This window comes from Anabas testudineus, chromosome 11 (assembly GCF_900324465.2).
Source record: "Anabas testudineus chromosome 11, fAnaTes1.2, whole genome shotgun sequence".
In the NCBI taxonomy this organism is placed as follows: Eukaryota; Metazoa; Chordata; class Actinopteri; order Anabantiformes; family Anabantidae; genus Anabas; species Anabas testudineus.
The window spans coordinates 2448563-2472491 of NC_046620.1; the positions used below are offsets into that span (position 1 = coordinate 2448563).

Sequence of the window (23929 nt, forward strand, 5' to 3'; positions counted from 1 at the left end):
GCACCTGTGCTACAGACCACAGTGTCAGACACACAGTTCTGCAGGTGGACGTACTGTGGCCGGTCAGTGAGGTAGTCCATGATCCAGGAAATCAGGGGAGTGTTGACCTGCATGTTTTTTAATTTCTCTCCCAGCAGTGCAGGCCGGATGGTGTTGAATGCACTGGAGAAATCAAAAAACATGATCCTCACTAAGCCCCCAGGCTTGTCCAGGTGGGTGTAGGTGTGATAGAGCAGATGTATGATGGCGTCATCCACTCCAACATGGGGTTGATAGGCAAACTGGAGGGGGTCAAGTGAGGGTTTGACCAGAGGTCGGAGGGACTCCTGGATTAGCCTCTCAAAAGCCTTCATGATGTGTGATGTCAGAGCCACTGGTCTGAAGTCATTGAGGACTCTGGGACGTGGCGTCTTATTCACGGGAACCAGGCACGACTTTTTACACCCCAGAGGAACTCTCTCCAGACACAAGTTAAGATTAAAGATGTGTTGGAGAACAACACAGAACTGAGGAGAACAGGCTTTCAGTTTCCTTGGGCTGATTTGTGAGGTGAAGCCCCAGACCCATAATCAGAGAGGGGAGACACAACATTAATCTCTCTGCGCATCGCTCTTCTCCATTCCTTATTTCCCACTCGCTGTTTTCTGCCTCCCCTGCATCCCCTCGTCTTTCTCATTCTGATCTCCTCGTGGATGTTTAAACTCTCGGACAGAGTTAAATACTTTATGCTGACCGGTGCTTCTCGTCTTACAGTTCTTTCCTTCATCCAGCGATTAATAAAAATATCCATCAGCTGCAGAGGATTTGATCTGAGTGAAAACAAAACTCTGTTTCAGACTCTAATGTATTTTGTCTGTAAATAAGATGAAACTCATTAACACACAAAAAAGTTAATGATCATGTAAAAACAGTCTCTTATCATTGTTCGATGATGAGAGGTCCTAGAGCTCTTAACGTTTATCTCCTTGGTTTCAATCATTTACCTTGTTCCTCTCTTGTAAGTTGCTTTGGATAAAATCATCTTCAAAGGACTAAATGTAAACAATGACAGTCTACAACATGTTGGTGTCTCTACAGTGTAAAGTGTATCAGTGATGATACCTGATGTAATCCCAGAGGATACTGATAAATCACCTGTGATGAGAAAATCTTACTCTGATCTGATTTAATCCTGAAACGACTTCAATATGGAATAAATCAGTTGTTGATGCTATAAAATAATTTACAGATAAAAAAGTCAGAGACACAGAAACATCTTAGTGAAACTGGGAGTTTGGATCAAACTGGTCTTCAGTGTTTCACTTCTGTCTCTGAGCTCAGTAACCATGGCAACAGTCAGTCATCACTGCTGAACCATGACAACAGACAAGTTTCAGAACTAAAGATAAAAAGTAAGAAGGGACGTTTTGTTCCACTGATGTTAATAATAAATGAACAATACATCAAATTTAGAAATGTTTAACTTTAATTTGAATAATTATAGTTAACTGAAAACTATTTAATTAACTGGTAGTGACATGAAGACAGGAAAGAAACTTGTTAGTAAAGAACTGTTTGTTTTTCCATGATAAAACAAACAAAAAGCTGAAACTGTTTTATTGTAACAAGATAATTTAATAAATGAAAAAGTAAAAATTATTAAGACATTGTTCTGTTTGTTTTCTTTTATTCATAAAAACATTTGATCAATTTCTACCAGAAAGGAAACTGAAATGTGTCTAAATTTAAATAAAATGATCATCAAATTATCCTATTTCTAACAAATCCTCTAATATAAATATTGATCCATTGATAAACCCCATCATCATCATGGTATTGATCCAAGTCCCTGTTGGAGTGGGTCAGAGCATTTCCATAGAGCCACTTTGCATCAGCAGCACCATGCTCCAGTGCTCTGGGAGAGTTTATAGTCCTGAGACTTGAACCCTGGATGACTGACAGCTGTCCTTCATGACAACAGAAGACACAGAAATCCTCCTCATCCAAAACATGACTCTGATCTCCGTCCTCATCTGGACTCTCCTCTGCTGCTGCTTCACAGGTAAAGTCCAGAGAATCCAACTCCTCTCCTCTATCAACATGTGTCCCTCTGAAATGAAGCCCACAAAACCATGATGCTGCTGCTTTATGTTGTTGTCTCTGTATCCTCAGAGTCCAGAGGTCAGGTCACAGTGACTCAGCCTGGAGCAGTGAGAACTGATCTGGGAGGAACCGTCAACATCAGATGTAAAACCAGTCAGAATGTTTATGTTTGGAACAGCTATCATCTTTTAGCCTGGTACCAACAGAAAGATGGAGAAACTCCTAAACTCCTCATTTATGCTGCTAACAATCGACAATCAGGGATTCCAGGTCGTTTTTCAGGCAGTGGATCAAACTCTGACTTCACTCTGACCATCAGTGGAGTCCAGACTGAAGATGCAGCAGTTTATTACTGTCAGAGTTATCATTACATCAACAGTCAGTGGTTGTTCACACAGTGAAAAGTGGTCGTACAAAAACCTCCCTCAGTCAGACTGAACAGAAACTGAACTGACTGCTGCAGCTGGAAGCTACTGATACAGTTCACTGAGGACACACACACACACACACACACACACACACACACACACACACTCTCTCTCTCCCTTCCTCAAATTTACAGCACCTATAAAAAGTATTCAACCTCTTGGATGTTTCATCCTTTTATTGACATTATAAATTAGTCATAGTAAATAAAAGTTGGCGACTTTGACAAAAACATTTCTGAAAAATTCCTCTTTAATGTCAAAGTGAAAACAGGTTTCTACAAAGTAATGTGTATTAAATAAAAACATGTAAGGTGACAACAGTGTTTGCATTAATATTCACCCCCTTTAAAATGACTGACCTCATCCAACAGGTCCAGATATTTGGCGTTAGCAGTCCCACAATTAGTGAAATGGGAATCACCTGAGTGCAGTGAATCTGTCTCAAGTTATTGCAGTATAAAGACACTTGTGTGTGGAAGGTCAGGTCACTGGTTCTGCAGTATTGCTTGCTACCATTACTCCATGAAGACAAAAGAACACTCCCAGCAACTCAGAGAACACATCATTAAAAAGCATAAGTCAGAGGATGGACACAAAAAAATCTCCAAGACACTGAACATCCCCCAGAGTTCGGTGAAATCCATCATCAAGAAATAATAGGAATATGGCACCTGAATCTGCCTAAAGCAGGCCGTCAACACAAACTGAGTGACCGTGGATGAAGGAGACTAGTGAGAGAGGCCACTAACACACCGATGACTAATGTGAGGGAGTTACAAGCTTCAGCAGCTGAGATAGGAGAGACTGTACATACAACAACCGTTGACCTGGTTCTTCACCAGTCGAAGCTTTATGGGAGAGTGGACGAAGGAGAAAGACACTGATGAAGAAAACTGATGTTAAATCATGACTTGAGTTCATCAATAGGTATGTAAAAGACTCCATGGTCCAGTGTGAGAGGGTTCCTTGATGTGTGATGAGACCAAAATAGTGCTTTTTGACCATCAGATAAGACGCTATGTTTGGTGCACACCAAACACTGCACATCACCACAAACACATCATCCTACTGTGAAACACGGTGGTGGCAGCATCAGCAGCCAGCCCAGGAAGACTTGATAAGGGAGAGGGTAAGATCAATGCGGCAAAATATAGGACAATCCTGGAGGACCATCTTGATCAGTCGGCAAGACAAGTATGGCTTAGCAGAAGATTTGTTTTCCAGCAAGACAATAACCTGAAGCATACAGAGAAAGCTACACAGAAGTGGTTTACTGACAAAAAGGTGAATGTTCTGGAGTGGCTGAGTCAAAGCCCAGACCTCCGTCCAATAGAGAATTTGTGGATGGACTTGAAAAGACTGTTCACACCCGATCCCCACACAACCTGAAAGAGCTGGAGCAGTTTTGCAAAGAAGAATGGCAAAAATTCCAGTGTCCAGATGTACAAGCCTAATTTAGACCTACCCACACAGAACCAATGCTGTGATTGCAGCCAAAGGTGCATCTACTAAATACTGACCTGAAGGAGGTGTATATTAATGCAAACACTGATTTCACCTTCTATATTTTTATTTAATTGACATTACTTTGTAGAAACCTGTTTTCACTTTAATGACATTAATGAGGTATTTTTCTGACATTTTTGTCAAAGTCACCAACTTTTATTGACCATGACTGATTTACAATGTCAATAAAGGAAGAAACATCCAAGGGGGTAAATACCTGTTATAGGCACTGTATCAACAGATAATAAATGACATTTTAATGATTACAATGAAGCATTAAGGTGATTTGAAGTGGACCTGGTTCTAAAATCATTATTTATTCAGACCAAAGACAAGAAGCACAGTGCAACAAAAAATAATTAATTCCCACATTTCAAGATTCAGCATTCAAAAAATTGTATTAATGCCAGAGAGAAATAGTTTTGTCTTGTTACAGTTGCTCAGAACTCAGAAAGAAAGAAAAGGAACCACAACCAGAAAAAATCCACATCAACACAAATACAGAATAATATCAATACAGAAAACAGAATATGTCAGATGGATGAATGGAAGTCAATAATTATAGTTCAGGGTGGAATGACAACAGATATATAACAAGAACTGGTCAGTTCCCCCTCCCCTCACAAAATACAGATGAGTTGTACAGTTTGATGGCCACAGGTAGAAAGGATCTCCTGTGGTTCTCTGTAGAACATTTAATGTTGATCAGTCTCTGGCTGAACCTGCTCCTGTCCTGGTCTTCAGTGTTTCACTTCTGTCTCTGAGCTCAGTAACCATGGCAACAGTCAGTCATCACTGCTGAACCATGACAACAGACAAGTTTCAGAACTAAAGATAAAAAGTAAGAAGGGACGTTTTGTTCCACTGATGTTAATAATAAATGAACAATACATCAAATTTAGAAACAAATGTTTAACTTTAATCTGAATAATTATAGTTAACTGAAAACAATTTAATTCTCTGTCAGTGACATGAAGACAGGAACTTGTTAGTAAAGAACTGTTTGTGTTTCCATGATGAAATGAACAAAAGGCTGAAACTGTTTTTTGTAACATGATAATTTAATAAATGAAAAAATACAAATTATTAAGACATTAATCTGTCAGTTAGTTTAAATGAAATTTAAAATGAAAAATCAATAAAATCACCATAAAATTATAATTCTAATTAATCCTCTAATAAAAATATTGATCCATTGAAAAACATCATCATCATGGTATTGATCCAAGTCCCTGTTGGAGTGGGTCAGAGCATTTCCATAGAGCCACTTTGCATCAGCAGCACCATGCTCCAGTGCTCTGGGAGAGTTTATAGTCCTGAGACTTGAACCCTGGATGACTGACAGCTGTCCTTCATGACAACAGAAGACACAGAAATCCTCCTCATCCAAAACATGACTCTGATCTCCGTCCTCATCTGGACTCTCCTCTGCTGCTGCTTCACAGGTAAAGTCCAGAGAATCCAACTCCTCTCCTCTATCAACATGTGTCCCTCTGAAATGAAGCCCACAAAACCATGATGCTGCTGCTTTATGTTGTTGTCTCTGTATCCTCAGAGTCCAGAGGTCAGGTCACAGTGACTCAGCCTGGAGCAGTGAGAACTGATCTGGGAGGAACCGTCAACATCAGATGTAAAACCAGTCAGAGGGTCTATGATGGGAGCTATTTACACTGGTACCAACAGAAAGATGGAGAAACTCCTAAACTCCTCATTTACTATGCTGCCACTCGACAATCAGGGATTCCAGGTCGTTTTTCAGGCAGTGGATCAAACTCTGACTTCACTCTGACCATCAGTGGAGTCCAGACTGAAGATGCAGCAGTTTATTACTGTCAGAGTTATCACAGCGGTGGTGTGTTCACACAGTGAAAAGTGGTCGTACAAAAACCTCCCTCAGTCAGACTGAACAGAAACTGAACTGACTGCTGCAGCTGGAAGCTACTGATACAGTTCACTGAGGACACACACACACACACACACACACACACACACACAGACACACATACTTCACTGAACTATATGATAACATATATATAATAATTCGAAACTAAATAATAGTAATTTAATAATTTCTAGAATTATGAATTTCTACATAAATAAAACTATGAAAATAGAACATTGATCAAAACAAATCTAAATGAGACATGTCACTGTGTTTTAATATACATGGAAACATGAAGCTTTTTCCTTCAACAGTTCTTTAATCTGAAACACCGGTTTCTCCCCCATAAGTATTTTTACAGTGATGCTGTTAGAAAAACTACAATATTTAACATTATGGTTTCCTGTTAAATTATCAACAATATCAAAGCAACTTGTTGAATAATTGTTTCTATAACTGATAGAAACTGAGAGTAAAAATAAGAATTAATTATAAATAAAATTATTGGAAGAAAACACAAGATACAGTCAGTGAGATATGACCTTTGACCTCTGCCTCATAGTGGGTCACAGGAATTTCTACTTTATCCAGACAAAATTAAAAAATGAAGACAAAGATCAACATTAAAACAAACATGATTAAAAATGGTCCAAGTTAAACGTAGTATGTCCTTCACAGAAAATACTACAAAATACACAAAATACTTCCAGAAAACTTCATCCTAAATATCTGAACTTACTTTATATAAATCAAATCTAATAATACAAATCCAGAGATAAATGTGACGTGTGTCATAAACAGTTTTCATCTGAGTTAAGACAGTGAACTATCAGGTAAATTCAATAATACTTTCACAGTTATTAGATAAAAACACAAGAAATACTTCAAATCCAGTCAATTTGAAGTATGAACTTTTAAACAGCAGCTAATGAAATATTTTCTCCACTAAAACCTTTTCAGCAGTTTAGTCCATTTTACTGACACTTTATTCAGTAAAAAAAAAAAGTAATACTCAGTACTTTGTTTGGCCCCCACATGCTTGTATACATCCCTGAAAACTTCAGGACATCAATGAGCTCCAGGACAGTCTGAGGTGGTGTCAGATGGACAGAAACAAAATGTCCCAAAGGTGTTTTTTTGGATTTAGGTCAGGCGAGTGTGGGGGTCAGTCAGTGTTATCAATATCTTCATCCTCCAGGAACTGCCAGCATACTCTCACCACATGAAGCTGAGAATTGTTGTCATCAGAAGGAACCCAACACCCACTGCACCAGCGTAGGGTCTGACAGTGGGTCCAAGGATTTCATCCCGATACCTAATGGCACTCAGGGTGCTGTTGTCTAGCCTGTAGAGGTCTGCAGTCCCTTCATTGACCTGCCTCCCCAGACCATCACTGACCCACCACCAAACTGTTCATGCAACAGGCAGCATAGTGTTCTCCACAGCTTCTCCAGACCTTTCATGTTTGTCACATGTGTTCAGATTGAACTTGCTCTCATCTGTAAAAAGTACAGGGGCCCAGTGCCGGACCTGCCCATTCTAGTGTTCTATGGTTCTATGGACTGTTTCTGATTGTTTGGTTAGAGACATGCACACCAGCGGCCTGCTGGAGGTCATGTTATACGGCTCTGACAGTGCTCATCCTGTTTATCCTAATGCAGGAGTGGCCAACCCTGGTCCTCAAGAGTCACAGTCTTGCTTGTTTTCCAACTATCTCTGCATTTCCTGCTTCTGATTGGCTGAACACACCTGATCCATGTAATCAGCAGAGGGTAGGGCAGAGATAGTTGGAAAACATGCAGGGCTGTGGCTCTTAAGGACTAGGGTTGGCCACGCCTGTCCTAATGCAATAGAAGCAGATACCGTTCCTGTTGATGGGTTAAGATCCTTCTACAACCCTGTCCAGCTCTCCTAGAGCAACTACCTGTCTCCTGGAATCTCCTCTGTGCTCATATGACTCTGCTGAGAGACACAGAAAAACCTTCACCTGTAGGGTCCAAGTATCACCTCATGCTACCAGTAGTGACACTGACCGTAGCCAAATGCAAACAAAATAAATAACATAAAAAATGAAGAGAATAAAGTGTCACTGGTTTCTATCTGTAAAACTGCCAAACTCTGCACACTCAGTGACCTCTCTGTCAACATTTCAAGAACTGTTGAAAACAGAACTTTCTTCTTCAAAAATCTTCCTTTGCACTTTGCACAAGAAAAAAAAAACTTTTCTATGCTCTTCTACTTACATCTCATTAAACAGAAACACTTCTTTGATAGCACTTTGCTTTAAAGCTTTTCTTCTTGACTCAGATTTCTTACCTTGTTCTTCACTTATAAGTCGCTTTGGATAAAAGTATAATAACAATGATAAATGTAAATATTAATGTAAGACATTTCTGTCTTTACCTGTTGTTAATTTCACTAACACCACTGTAGTGGTTTACAACTGTAAAACCAGTCAGAGGGTAGCAGGTGGGAGCTATTTACACTGGTACCAACAGAAAGATGGAGAAACTCCTAAACTCCTCATTTACAGGGCTAACAATCGAGCATCAGGGATTCCAGGTCGTTTTTCAGGCAGTGGATCAAACTCTGACTTCACTCTGACCATCAGTGGAGTTCAGACTGAACTCCACTGATCTCTCTCTCCCTTCCTGAAATTTACAGTGCCTATAAAAAGTATTCAACCTCTTGGATGTTTCATCCTTTTAATGACATTATAAATCAGTCATGGTCAATAAAAGTTAATGACTTTGACAAAGGAATTTCAAAAAAATTCCTCTTTAATGTCAAAGTGAAAACAGGTTTCTACAAAGTCATGTCAATTAAATAAAAATATGTAAGGTGAAAACAGTCTTTGCATTAATATTCACCCCCTTTAAAATGACTGACCTAATCCAACAGAGGTCCAGATATTTGGCGTTAGTAGTCCCACAATTAGTGAAATAGGAATCACCTGAGTGCAGTGAATGTCTCTCAAGTTATTGCAGTATAGAGACACTTGTGTGTGGGAGGTCAAGTCACTGGTTCTGCAGTATTGCTTGCTACCATTACTCAGAGAACACATAATTGAAAAGCACCAGTCAGAGGATGGATACAAAAAAATCTCCAAGGCACAGAACTTCCCCCGGAGTTCAGTGAAATCCATCATCAAGAAATGATAGGAATATGTCACATGTCTAAATCTGCCCAGAACAGGCCGTCAACACAAACTGAGTGACTGAGCAAGAAGGAGACTAGTGAGAGAGGCCACTAACACACCGATGACTCCATACTGTGATAATCCACACACACACACACACACACACACACACAGATGTTTTCTGATGTTCATTGTGTTTCTACCAGTTTTTCCCTCCTGAACTTCAAACTTCACCTCCCACCTCAACAACCTGAGAGTTTCCTCTAATGAAGAGAACAGTTCCAGTGAAGAATCCCAGTCAGACCATTAAAACCACAACAACATCCAGCAGAGTCAGCTCCACTGATCCACCCACAAACCTAATTCACTAGATATGAACCATCAATGTTCCCAGACTGTTGAAATCTCTCATCTGTGATGTCACTAATATTTTCTGTGGCACAAACACAACAAGTAACTTCTCAGCTGGTTCCAATCACTCAGGCTGTTTAATCCTCTTCAGTGATCTTATTATCTACGTTGTCCTACGGTGTCTGGGGGAGTAAACAACACTGATGTACAGAAAACTAAAGCAGGGCTTCAAACTAACATCTGTGTATCTTATGTTGTGAGACCTGCTGTGAGAGAGGACACTTTACCTTCATAATACTGGAGATCCAGTCGACATCACAGCTGGTCTGAAACGGTCAGATGACACCTATAGAGTCATTTAATGACTCTTATAGAGACATTAAAGGGTCAGTGTTCATGTATCTGTGGACTTTGGATGTTTGGGAGTGGAGCTGAGGATGAGGAGTGTGGATGTTAGATGTTGATTCATGTCAGGTGGTTTGGATTGTGGATTGTGTCCTGGACCTGGATTCTGGAGGCTGAATGTTGGATTTCAGGAACTGTGTGTGTTTCAAATAGTTCTGTATGAACTGTTGATGCTGCTGCTCCCAGAGGAACCTTCTGGATGTTCATCACATCCCAGCTGCTCCATCATCTTCTCACTACTCAGCTGCTGCTCCGCCATCTCTTCTTATTATTCACCCATGGTTTTACCTTCAGACAGACTATTCATCCATCTACAGGGAGAACACATCACAAACCAGCCACCACCTAAATCCCCATCATTCACTTCTCCCTGTCATGATCCTACTGGGCTTCCTGTCCTGCTTTTAGTTTTGTGGCTGACTTCCTGTTTTTCTTTCCTGTTGCTGGCAGCTTGATTCTCATTATCCAATCACTTTCAGCTGTGTTCATTGTTTTCACCTGGTGCCAGCTCCCTTTATATTCTGACTCTTCCCCTGAGAGAGCTGCCAGATTGTCCTTACCCTGTGTTTGACTTTCCAGCGTTTCTAGTGATCTTGTTTGCATATGTGTTACAGACCGGACCGTATTCTCTACCCTGAGTTTTTGCCTGCTCCTTAGAAAGACCGTGTATTGATTCTCTTTGCCTTTTCTGGTTTTGGACCCCTGCTCTCGTTTGGACCTGCTCTCCAGCTCTTGCCCCTGTCTAAAGTACTGTCTGAGGACACCTGTTGTGAGTACCGGGTCTTCCTCTTTTGTATATGGATTGTGGATGACTGTCGTGAATACTGGACGTGTACCTTGTATATCTGTGGGATCTCTCTCTGGCTTTCTCTTGGATTGTCTATGTAGTGTGCACACGAAGAGGAGGACCTAATCCAACCAGCTACATCACACTGTGCCTGGCTAACCACTTCACTGACCCTGGGCCTCTACAGGCTACCCACCATTGCTCCCTACCCCTGCCTCATCATCAGCTCTCCTCTCTTTATCCATAGATCCACGCACTCTGGTTACCCGGTTCCTGCAATCAGACTCCTACCCATACATTCATAATCTATAATAAAGAGCTTGTTCAACCACGAATTCTGGTACTGGCATTTTAATTGGGTTCAACATCCATCGCGGCGAGTGGTCTCACTTTCTGCTGACACTCCCTTTTGTTATAAATAGTTTCAAACCTTCCTGTGGTGTTGGTGACATTTGGATCAGGTTCTGTTAAACAGACAGTTACGTTGAATTATTCAGTGGGTGTCTGATTTCTGAATCTGTTGACTGTCGTCCACTTGACTCCAGCTGACAGCAGCTTCTTCTCTGAACCTCTGCTGCTCCCAGTCAAACCAGACACAACTTTGTAAGTGATTCAGTGTATTTATAAACTGGCAGCACGAAGTAGGAGTGATGAAGAATCAGATGTTCTAGGAGGATTTTAGTCTTTTATTTTGAAATTTGGGTAGTTTCCATCAAGGAGCCACAAATAATGTCTCAGTTCACCCAACACTGGAGGAATAATACCAATAAATCATGATCATATATCACTGAACAGTTTCCATCATTAATCCAGTCGTTCAAATCAGAGTTTATAATCTGTGGTGAGTTCAACATACCTGAAGCTGTCGGTGTTCAGCTGTGTCTCTGTAGATGAAGGTGAACTTCACACAGTGTCTGTTCAACAACTGTTCATCATTCTGTTCATAGAAAGATGTTGTTGTAAGATTTACATCAAAATCTGATGTTTCAGCTTCACATCAGCTCGAATTGATGAAACCTACAGAAAATGACCAGAGCTGATTGATTTCATGTTCTGACACTAACTCAGACTCTTTATACCAGAGTAGTTCCAGCAGTGATGAGAAACCTGCTGATGTGTTGCTGACAGCTCCAGTTGACTGACTGTGTGTGTTTGCATATGTGTCCTGCCTCTCTGCTCCCAGCTGTTAAGAGACCAGTGTTGATCAGTGTCTGTCCAGGTCTTTCAGAGACACTGACACAGCGGCAGCACAGTGATGATGTCTCTGACTCTACTGCTGGCCACCCTGGGGCTCCTTGTTCAGGGTGAGACTCTCTTGTGAAAACTGGGCTTCAGGATGGAACCAGGTTCACCACAATGATGTTCTGCTATGATGGAGAACCAGTGGAACCAGCAGCATTGACCTTCTTCCATCTCTTGTCCATGTTAAACTAATGATCCTCTTGTGTTTGGATGTTGATCATCTTTGTCCAAACTGGATTTGTCTCAATAACCCTTCTCCTCTGTTTCATGGTTTCCAGGTTCATCAGGAGACATCGTCCTGACTCAAACTCCTGGAGCTTTGTCTGTTGTTTCAGGTCAAACTGTTAATATCAGATGTAAAACCAGTTCAAGTGTTAGTAGCTACCTCCACTGGTACCTTCAGAAACCTGGAGAAGCTCCTAAACTCCTGATTTATTACGCTACAACTCGTCAGTCTGGAATTTCAGATCGTTTCAGTGGAAGTGGATCTGATCCTGACTACACTTTGACCATCAGTAGAGTTCAGACTGAAGATTCAGGAGTTTATTACTGTCAGCAGGGTCAAAGCTTCCCGTTCACACAGTGAAACAACGTCGTACAAAAACCTCCCTCAGCTGAAGAGGAACTGATCTGAATTAACAGCTGCACTGAAACTGAAACACTGGACAGTTAAAAAATAACTTAAGGGCTGTAAAATAATCTAAACCTTTTTTTAAACATAACATTTTATTGAATATTTTATAGATATTAACATATAAATTATGTAAATATTGTTGTTGAAACAAATTATTTTTAAGGGACTCAAAACATTTAACAGAATAAAAAAATATTATTATATAAAAAACTTGATTTAAATTCTGTTGATCTGAATTTACAGTAGAACTGTTTTTATTCCACTGTTCTCTCAGCGTCTTAGATTAAAGATTTATTGTGAATCATATTAATTTCTTCAACATTACTGACAGATGTTTCCTCCTGACAGTCATCTTCCCAAACATCCAGCTGTTCCTCCTCCACCCTCTCAAACTAACACCGTCCAGTCTTTTCAGTCCAAACACAAACTTCTCTCTGACATGTGACACATCATGGCTGCCTGGTTTTTACACAGCAGCTCCGATCTTGGAGCTTTGACAGGAAAAGTGGAACAATGTTCTTTGACTTTATGTTGTGATCAGAGTTTCTGTTGAATCAGAGAAAGTTTGTTCCAAGATTCAGAAAATCTCAGAAATTACAGAAAATATTCTTTTACAGTGAACAAAGACTCAGTAACATGTAGAAATGAAGTCACGTGAACATTTATGCTGATGATGTCTGACTTTATATTTCTGAACTTTGGATCAAACACAGTTATAATTTCCATGTGATGAACAACCTACAGAGGATTAATGTGCAGACTTCAGAGTGAAGGAGCAGAGGTTTCAGTCCATGTGGACTCTGAACTAGTTCCAATATGTAGAAAACCACTTCAGGTTGAACTGACTGATGTGTTGGAAATAGAACAATGAATCAAACACGTTCCCAATAACAAAAAGAAAGGTTTGATCAAACTATGTTAATCTCATCCACAAAGTTTCAGAATCATCTGCTGATGAAACAAAAACTACAACTGGAAACAGAATTGATTTGATGATCAGATTTTTATTGTGTGGAAACACTGAAATTATCAACATGACATAAAAACTGATGTGAAATAAATCAGAGAGAAAAAGAGAAAATGAGAAAGACTCAGAGTCAAAGAGTGAGAACAGGATCAGGGGAAAACCAGGAGCAGAGTCCCAGTGAGTCAGCTCAGGACTGGGAACACTGGTCTCTCCTCAGAGACTCTGTGACTGGACTCTGGGAGCCCTGGGAGGCCTCACAGGTCACAGAGTCCACCTTGGTCCACTGGTCTGCAGGGATCCTTAGGGTGCTGCTCCAGCTGTAGAGTCCGTCCTTCCCCAGCACCCCGGGACTCTTGGTCTGCTCCAAGCTGCTGGTGCTGCCGTCCACCTTCCAGGACAGAGTCCAGTCTGAGGGGAAGCCCTTGTTGGCCAGACACGTGAGCGTGACCTTCCCCTGATCCAGCTCTTTACTGGAGGAGGGCAGCACGGTCAGGGTGGGACGAGCATCACCTACAGTAGGAGACACCAATCAGCTTAGAGGACATAGAGCACTCAGCTGTCCATCAAACAGCAGATACTTGGACACCTTTACTGTGTGACAGTTGATTTTCTCCTTTAAGGAGTTTCTGTCAGATGGTTTTTCTGCTCCACCAGTCACTGACTCACACATTGTTTCACTTCCTGTAAGAAACCTCTCATGGAAATCAGCACAGAGACAAAGACAAAGGCCTCACAGGACCTGAAATACACCAAACTACACCAGAGGAAAAATAACTTAAAATTATTCTCTTCTATAAATTTACAATATCTTTAATATTGTTTAGAACATACTTCATTTAAATGATTTAATGAAGCCACAAACTTCAGCATATTTTCATTTTCTATGATTTGTTTAAAGACCTGGTTCATTTATATGAACATATTTTCTGTTAAAACCATCAACAGATGATCAGTTAATCAGAACCAGTTTAGATGATCAGACAAACACAAAGATCATGTGTAAAAACAGACAGATTTAAAAAACAGACGATATTAAAATTGTCAAAATCATTTTAAACTGAGTTTTAAGGACAAACAACCTGAAAGTTCACTTGAAACTAACACATGTAAGTTTCATTAATGGAATCTATGAAATAAAGTTTTAATATATATCAAATCATGGTACATTTATTAAAACAGTTTGTTAAAAATAAACTTTATCAGCAGAGAAAAAAGAACTAAATCATTTCAAACTGAGGTTTAAAAACTTTTTTTTAGGTTTTCAAACTGTTCAGGATCATTTTAAATCAAATAGAAATTCAGATTAAACGGTGAATTTAAAACCTTTTTTAAATGTATCTCAGATTTTGACTCTAACTTTTCTTGCAGTTGAAGTTTTTCATGGATTTCACAAATTAACTAGAAGAAAAGTTCAGTGAAGCTGCTTCGACTTTAACTTTAGGAGTTAACAGGGAAACAAACTATTAAATTCAGATTTTAAAGATATTTGTCTGAACTCAATGTAAATTACCATTTACTGCAAACGTTCAGAAAGTAAGTTATTAACTTTAACTGATGTTAAATATATGATTAAAAACTTACTTCCAACATCCAGTCTGGTTCCTCCACCGAACGTGAGCCACAGTGAAACAAACTGATGAAGTCGTCGTACAAAAACCTCTGACTGTAGAGAGACATGGCTCTCTGACTCTGACAACATGAACTAAAACTACAAACCTTTAACTTTACTAATACATTTAGAAATGATCATTTATCCACTGATTTAATTCTTTTAATTTATTATAATCAGTTCTTTTTAAAAAAGTCTTGTGATTTCATAGATTCTAGCAGTTTTCTAACTTAACACAGAAAAGTCTGTTTTTCTCCAAATGTGTTTCATAAAAGAGAAATTAAAAGAAAATCAAGCTCATTAAATAAAACAGTTTTCATATATTTGACTTACTTCCAACATCCAGTCTGGTTCCTCCACCGAACGTGTACCACAGTGAAACAAAGTCAGTGAGTCGTCGTACAAAAACCTCTGACTGTAGAGAGACACGGCTCTCTGACTCTGAAACAAACAAACTCAACTAAAACTGTCTCAGTGTTAAAAAACACAGCTGGAGGATTTGAACGTGATAAACAACAAACAAATATGATAATTTATTAATTTGGTGTAAAATGTGTTTATAATGAGACATTTTGAATCAAACTAACAGCTGTAGATGTAAAAACTATTGAAACAAAAAACAGTTCACAAGACACAAATCTGATTTAAATTGTAGATTAACACATTTTAAATAAATACAGTAATAAACTTATTGATCCATTGATAAACATCATCATCATCATCATGGTATTGATCCAAGTCCCTGTTGGAGTGGGTCAGAGCATTTCCATAGAGCCACTTTGCATCAGCAGCACCATGCTCCAGTGCTCTGGGAGAGTTTATAGTCCTGAGACTTGAACCCTGGATGACTGACAGCTGTCCTTCATGACAACAGAAGACACAGAAATCCTCCTCATCCAAAACATGACTCTGATCTCCGTCCTCATCTGGACTCTCCTCTGCTGCTGCTTCACAGGTAAAGTCCAGAGAATCCAACTCCTCTCCTCTATCAACATGTGTCCCTCTGAAATGAAGCCCACAAAACCATGATGCTGCTGCTTTATGTTGTTGTCTCTGTATCCTCAGAGTCCAGAGGTCAGGTCACAGTGACTCAGCCTGGAGCAGTGAGAACTGATCTGGGAGGAAACGTCAACATCAACTGTAGGGTCACCCCCAATCCTAACTTTTGGAAAAACAACCGCTATTTATTCTGGTACCAACAGAAAGACGGAGAAACTCCTAAACTGCTTTTTTACTATGTTAACAATCGAGCATCAGGGATTCCAGGTCGTTTTTCAGCCAGTGGATCAAACTCTGACTACATCAGTGGAGTCCAGACTGAAGATGCAGCAGTTTATTACTGTCAGAGTGAACATCATATCAACAGTCAGAGTGTGTTGACACAATGAAAAGTGGTCGTACAAAAACCTCCCTCAGTCAGACTGAACAGAAACTGAACTGACTGCTGCAGCTGGAAGCTACTGATACAGTTCACTGAGGACACACACACACACACACACACACACACACACACACACACACACACACACACACACACACACACACATACATACACACACACACTTTAAAATTAAACTTTAAAAAACACAAAAAGAAAAAAAATATTTTTAAAGTGAAAGAAAATGTTATTTTAAGTTTGACAAAGTCAGGATGAAAATAATGAACTCCCATATTTCAAGATTCATGATTCAAAAAATATACAAAATATGTCAGATTGATGAATGTAATTTTCGTCCAGGGTGAAATGACTAATAATATAAATTAGGACATGGTCAGATTCCCCTCCCCTTACAGAGGACAGATGAGTTGTACAGTTTGATGGCCACAGGTAGAAAGGATCTCCTGTTGTTCTCTGTAGAACACTTGATGTTGATCAGTCTCTGGCTGAACGTGCTCCTCTGTCCAACACACTGTGTAGTGGTTTGGAGGGATTGTCCAAGATTGAGAGGAGTTTGGACAGCATCCTCCTCTCAGCTACAACTTGTAGAGGGTCCAGCTCCACCCCCAGAACAGAGCCAGCCCTCCTGATCAGTTTGTTTAGTCTGTTAGTGTCTGACACCTTCATGTTTCTGCCCCAGCAGACCACAGCACAGAAGATGACACTGGAACCACAGACTCATACAATCATTGAAGGACCTGAGTCTCCTCAGAAAGTAAATCTGTCTCTGAGCCTTTTTGTACAGTGCTGCTGAGCTCTTAGTCCAGTCCAGTTTGTTGTCCAAGTACACTCCCAGGTATTTGTACTCGGATATGATCTCCACCATCTCCCCCTGTATATATAGAGGGATGACAGGACTCCCAGATTTCCTGAAGTCCATCACCAGCTCCTTTGTTTTACTGATGTTCAGTTGAAGATGGTTGAGTCCACACCAGTCAACACAACTTTCCACCACCCCCTGGTACTCTGTGACATTTCCACCCTGGATACATCTTCCAGCTTTTTCTCATCCTGGTTTAAGTGTTTCCACATTCACTGCAGTGAGTGAGAGGGTCGTCAGACTCTATTTCCACATTTACAGTTTGTTTCAGTTGCTAACAAACATTAGTCAAAACTGAAAATACTTTTTCAGAACTCTTCACACAGTCTGATTTACAAACATGCAGCTCAGCTAAACAGTTTTTTCAGGTAAATCAGTAGTTTATCATAGAATAAGATATTTGCACTGTATTGGTGTACTAAATTATTTTATGTTGTCTTTTATATTATAACAATAATGAATCTGCAAAGCAGCAATTTGTTCAATAACATTTATAGATTCTTCAAGTGTGGCTGCACCCTTAAACTATGATTGACCACATGATCAGTAATTGTGGCCCCTATCTCATCAGAGATCACAGCTCTTGATCTTTCTCCTCCCAGTGATGCTCTTCTCTCTCCACCAACCGTCCTCTTTAATCCACATTTTGGCTTTTGATAATAAATTACCCTTTTTCGTTCTTACCCGTTTGTCCCGTTTGTCCGATTGTAACTATTAACGAGAATAGTTATATATAAAATGATGTAGAAAACCCAACAATTTCTTTTGAGCAAGATTTAGGCAACATTGGAAAGGAAAAACTCCCTTTAGAGGAAGAAACCTCCAGCAGAACCAGGCTCATGGTGGGCGGCCATCTGCCTCGACCTGTTGGGCTGAGTGGAAAGAGGAGAGAGAAAAGAACAGCAGGCAACAACAAACAGCCAGAACATTGGGCAGGTCAACTGGATTCTTGACACAACAGCTCCAAGAGGTAGGATACATGCAGAAAAGTACAGAGAGAGGGAGACCAGTTTCTCTTGTTGGACCATATCAAAATAACCTGTGATGAGAAAATCTTACTCTGATCTGATTTAATCCTGAAACGACTTCAATATAGAATAAATCAGTTGTTGATGCTATAAAATAATCCACAGATGAAAAAGTCAGAGACACAGAAACATCTTAGTGAAACTGGGAGTTTGGATCAAACTGGTCTTCAGTGTTTCACTTCTGTCTCTGAGCTCAGTAACCATGGCAACAGACAGTCATCACTGCTGAACCATGACAACAGACAAGTTTCAGAACTAAAGATAAAAAGTAAGAAGGGACGTTTTGTTCCACTGATGTTAATAATAAATGAACAATACATCAAATTTAGAAACAAATGTTAACTTTAATTTGAACAATTAAAGTTAATAAAAACTATTTAATTCTCTGGCAGTGACATGAAGACAAGAAAGAAACTTGTTAGTAAAGAACTGTTTGTGTTTCCATGATGAAACGAACAAAAAATGTTTTATTGTAATTTAATAATATAATAAATGAAAAATACAAATTATTAAGACATTGTTCTGTCAGTTAGTTTTCTTTTATTCTTAGAAACGTTTGATCAATTTCTACCAGACAGGAAACTGAAATGTGTCCAAATTTACATAAAATGACCATTAAATTATCCTATTTCTAACAAACCCTCTAATAAAAATATTGATCCATTGATAAACATCATCATCATCATCATCATCATGATATTGATCCAAGTTCCTGTTGGAGTGGGTCAGAACATTTCCATAGAGCCACTTTGCATCAGCAGCACCATGCTCCAGTGCTCTGGGAGAGTTTATAGTCCTGAGACTTGAACCCTGGATGACTGACAGCTGTCCTTCATGACAACAGAAGACACAGAAATCCTCCTCATCCAAAACATGACTCTGATCTCCGTCCTCATCTGGACTCTCCTCTGCTGCTGCTTCACAGGTAAAGTCCAGAGAATCCAACTCCTCTCCTCTATCAACATGTGTCCCTCTGAAATGAAGCCCACAAAACCATGATGCTGCTGCTTTATGTTGTTGTCTCTGTATCCTCAGAGTCCAGAGGTCAGGTCACAGTGACTCAGCCTGGAGCAGTGAGAACTGATCTGGGAGGAACCGTCAACATCAACTGTAAAACCAGTCAGAATGTTTATGTTTGGAACAGCTATCATCTTTTAGCCTGGTACCAACAGAAAGATGGAGAAACTCCTAAACTCCTCATTTACAGGGCTGCTACTCGACAATCAGGGATTCCAGGTCGTTTTTCAGGCAGTGGATCAAACTCTGACTTCACTCTGACCATCAGTGGAGTCCAGACTGAAGATGCAGCAGTTTATTACTGTCAGAGTTATCATTATATCAACAGTCAGAGTGTGTTCACACAGTGAAAAGTGGTCGTACAAAAACCTCCCTCAGTCAGACTGAACAGAAACTGAACTGACTGCTGCAGCTGGAAGTTACTGATACAGTTCACTGAGGACACACACACACACACACACACACACACACACACATACACACACATACTTTACAATTAAACTTTAAGAAACACAAAACAAAAAATATATATTTCTAAAGCACAGCAAAACAAAAAATAATGAACTCCCACATTTCAAGATTCAGGTTTCAAAAAACTTTATTAATCCCAGAGAGAAATTATTTTGCCTTACAGTTGTTCTTAACACAGACAGAAAAGGAACAACAAATTAAAAAGATCTTCACCAACAAAAATACAGAATCAAAAGCAGATAAATACAGAAAACTCAGTATATACACAGAATATGTGAGATGGATGAAAATGGGTCAAAGATTTTAGTCCAGGGTGGAATGACAACAGATAAATATCAAGAAATGGTCAGTTCCCCCTCCCCTTACAGAGGACAGATAAGTTGTACAGTTTGATGGCCACAGGCAGAAAGGATCTCCTGCACACTTGATGTCGATCAGTCTTTGGCTGAACCTGCTCCTCTGTCCAACACACTGTGTAGTGGTTTGGAGGGATAGTCCAGGATTGAGAGGAGTTTGAACAGCATCCTCCTCTCAGCCACAACATGTAGAGGGTCCAGCTCCACCCCAGAACAGAGCCAGCCCTCCTGATCAGTTTGTTCAATCTCTTTAGTGTCTGCCACCTTCATGTTGCTGCTCCAACAGACCACAGCATAGAAGATGACACTGGAACCACAGACTCATAAAACATAAAACATCCTCAGCATGGTGCTGCAGACGTTGAAGGACCTGAGTCTCCTTAGAAAGTACATCAGGCTCTGAGCCTTTTTGTACAGTGCTGCTGAGTTCTTAGTCCAGTCCAGTTTGGTGTCCAAGTACACTCCCAGGTATTTGTACTCGGACACGACCTCCACCTCCTCCCCCTGTATAGAGAGAGGGATGACAGGACTCCCAGATTTCCTGAAGTCCATCACCAGCTCCTTTGTTTTACTGATGTTGAGTTGCAGATGGTTGCATCCACACCAGTCAACAAAACTGTCCACCACTCCACGGTACTCTGTGACAACTCCACCCTAAATACATCCTACAACTGCAGAGTCATCAGAGAACTTCTGAAGATGACAGGACTCTGGGTTGTACCTGAAGTCTGAGGTGTACAGGGTGAAGAAGAATGGAGACAGAACTGTCCCCTGTGGAGCACCTGTGCTACTGATCACAGTGTCAGACACACAGTTCTGCAGGCGGACGTACTGTGGCCGGTCAGTGAGGTAGTCCATGATCCAGGAAATCAGGGGAGTGTTGACCTGCATGTTTTTTAATTTCTCTCCCAGCAGTGCAGGCCGGATGGTGTTGAATGCACTGGAGAAATCAAAAAACATGATCCTCACTGAGCCCCCAGGCTTGTCCAGGTGGGTGTAGGTGTGATGGAGAAGGTGTATGATGGCGTCATCCACTCCAATATGGGGTTGATAGGCAAACTGGAGGGGGTCAAGTGAGGGTTTGACCAGAGGTCGGAGGGACTCCAGGATCAGCCTCTCAAAAGCCTTTATAATGTGTGATGTCAGAGCCACTGGTCTGAAGTCATTGAGGACTCTGGGACGTGGCGTCTTATTCACGGGAACCAGGCACGACTTTTTACACCCCAGAGGAACTCTCTTCAGACACAAGTTAAGATTAAAGATGTGTTGGAGAACAACACAGAACTGAGGAGAACGGGCTTTCAGTTTCCTTGGGCTGATTTGTGAGGTGAAGCCCCAGACCCATAATCAGAGAGGGGAGACACAACATTAATCTCTCTGCGCATCGCTCTTCTCCGTTCCTTATTTCCCACTCGCTGTTTTCTGCCTCCCCTGCATCCCCTCGTTTTTCTCCTTCTGATCTCCTCGGGGATGTTTAAACTCTCGGACAGAGTTAAATACTTTATGCCGACCGTCCTCTGTAAGCTGGCAGTGCTGACCGGTGCTTCTCGTCTTACAGTTCTTTCCTTCATCCCCATTCTGTGGGTTTTGTTTTTGTTTTGTCACCTGTTCTCTCTCTCTGAAGAAGAACTTACAGTTAGCACAGCAGGATTTGTGCATCCTGTAGATTTACTTTAGGCAGGACTGGCTGTGTGACAGGCTGTTTATCAAGTGGGTTCTAGTGCTGCAGATGTACCTTCCCTCTGTTATACTCAAACTATGATTTTAATAAACAGTACTCACCACAGACAGTTATGGTGGCTTCAGAAGTATAAAGCTGTTTCCAGAAAGCACAGGATAATCAGACAGTTCATATAACAAATATAAATAATAGATTTTGTTCCATGTGTACAGCAATAACATCCCCTGTAGGAAGAGACCAGTTTCTCTTGTTGGACCAAATCAGTGTCTGTCTCTAAATTATTGTGGACAAACTAGTAGAAACTTTCTGTTCACATTGAATCAATGATTAATAAAAATATCCATCAGCTGCAGAGGATTTGATCTGAGTGAAAACAAAACTCTGTTTAAGACGATAAAGTATTTTATCTGTAAATAAGATAAAACTCATCAACACACAATAAAGCTAATAATCATGTAAAAACAGTCTCTTATTCGATGATGAGAGGTCCTAGAGCTCTTTACTTTAACATTTATCTCCTTGGTTTCAATCATTTACCTTGTTCCTCTCTTGTAAGTTGCTTTGGATAAAATCATCTTCAAAGGACTAAATGTAAATGATGACAGTCTACAACATGTTGGTGTCCCTTCACTCCTGTATTAGGATGTTACTACTAATCAGAGACAGTGTAAAGTGTATCAGTGACGATACCTGATGTAATCCCAGAGGATACTGATAAATCACCTGTGATGAGAAAATCTTACTCTGATCTGATTTAATCCTGAAACAACTTCAATATAGAATAAATCAGTTGTTGATGCTATAAAATAATTTACAGATAAAAAAGTCAGAGACACAGAAACATCTTAGTGAAACTGGGAGTTTGGATCAAACTGGTCTTCAGTGTTTCACTTCTGTCTCTGAGCTCAGTAACCATGGCAACAGTCAGTCATCACTGCTGAACCATGACAACAGACAAGTTTCAGAACTAAAGATAAAAAGTAAGAAGGGACGTTTTGTTCCACTGATGTTAACAATAAATGAACAACACATCAAATTTAGAAACTGTTTAACTTTAATTTGAATAATTATAGTTAACTGAAAACTATTTAATTCTCTGGCAGTGACATGAAGACAAGAAAGAAACTTGTTAGTAAAGAACTGTTTGTGTTTCCATGATAAAACGAACAAAAAGCTGAAACAGTTTTATTGTAAAATGATAATTTAATGAATAAAAAAAATACTAAGAAATTGTTCTGTCAGTTAGTTTTCTTTTATTGATAGAAACATTTGATACATTTCTAACAGAAAGGAAACTGAAATGTGTCTAAATTTATATCAAATGACCATTAAATTATCCTATTTCTAACAAATCCTCTAATAAACTTATTGATCCATTGATAAACATCATCATCATCATGGTATTGATCCAAGTCCCTGTTGGAGTGGGTCAGAACATTTCCATAGAGCCACTTTGCATCAGCAGCACCATGCTCCAGTGCTCTGGGAGAGTTTATAGTCCTGAGACTTGAACCCTGGATGACTGACAGCTGTCCTTCATGACAACAGAAGACACAGAAATCCTCCTCATCCAAAACATGACTCTGATCTCCGTCCTCATCTGGACTCTCCTCTGCTGCTGCTTCACAGGTAAAGTCCAGAGAATCCAACTCCTCTCCTCTATCAACATGTGTCCCTCTGAAATGAAGCCCACAAAACCATGATGCTGCTGCTTTATGTTGTTGTCTCTGTATCCTCAGAGTCCAGTGGTCAGGTCACAGTGACTCAGCCTGGAGCAGTGAGAACTGATCTGGGAGGAACCGTCAACATCAACTGTAAAACCAGTCAGGATGTTTATTATAGCTGGCCAGACCACTATTTAGCCTGGTACCAACAGAAAGATGGAGAAACTCCTAAACTCCTCATTTACAGGGCTAACAATCGACAATCAGGGATTCCAGGTCGTTTTTCAGGCAGTGGATCAAACTCTGACTTCACTCTGACCATCAGAGGAGTCCAGACTGAAGATGCAGCAGTTTATTACTGTCAGAGTTATCATCATATCAACAGTCAGTATGTGTTGACACAGTGAAAAGTGGTCGTACAA

The 23929-nt window shown here is 40.1% G+C and overlaps 4 gene segments (V, D, J or C); 3 read left to right on the top strand and 1 right to left on the bottom strand.

Annotated features, from left to right (window-relative positions):
* The first annotated feature begins 11687 nt into the window (after positions 1–11687).
* Positions 11688–12423, top strand: LOC113154052. The segment is given in 2 exon segments: positions 11688–11884; positions 12101–12423. Coding segments are annotated over 2 exon segments (357 nt in total).
* A 1010-nt stretch (positions 12424–13433) lies between these two features.
* LOC113154041 lies at positions 13434–15137 on the bottom strand. The segment is given in 2 exon segments: positions 13434–13933; positions 15005–15137. Coding segments are annotated over 2 exon segments (441 nt in total).
* A 4054-nt stretch (positions 15138–19191) lies between these two features.
* LOC113154043 lies at positions 19192–19685 on the top strand. The segment is given in 2 exon segments: positions 19192–19243; positions 19354–19685. Coding segments are annotated over 2 exon segments (384 nt in total).
* Positions 19686–23419: 3734 nt separating this feature from the next.
* Positions 23420–23929, top strand: LOC113154049. The segment is given in 2 exon segments: positions 23420–23472; positions 23583–23929. Coding segments are annotated over 2 exon segments (384 nt in total).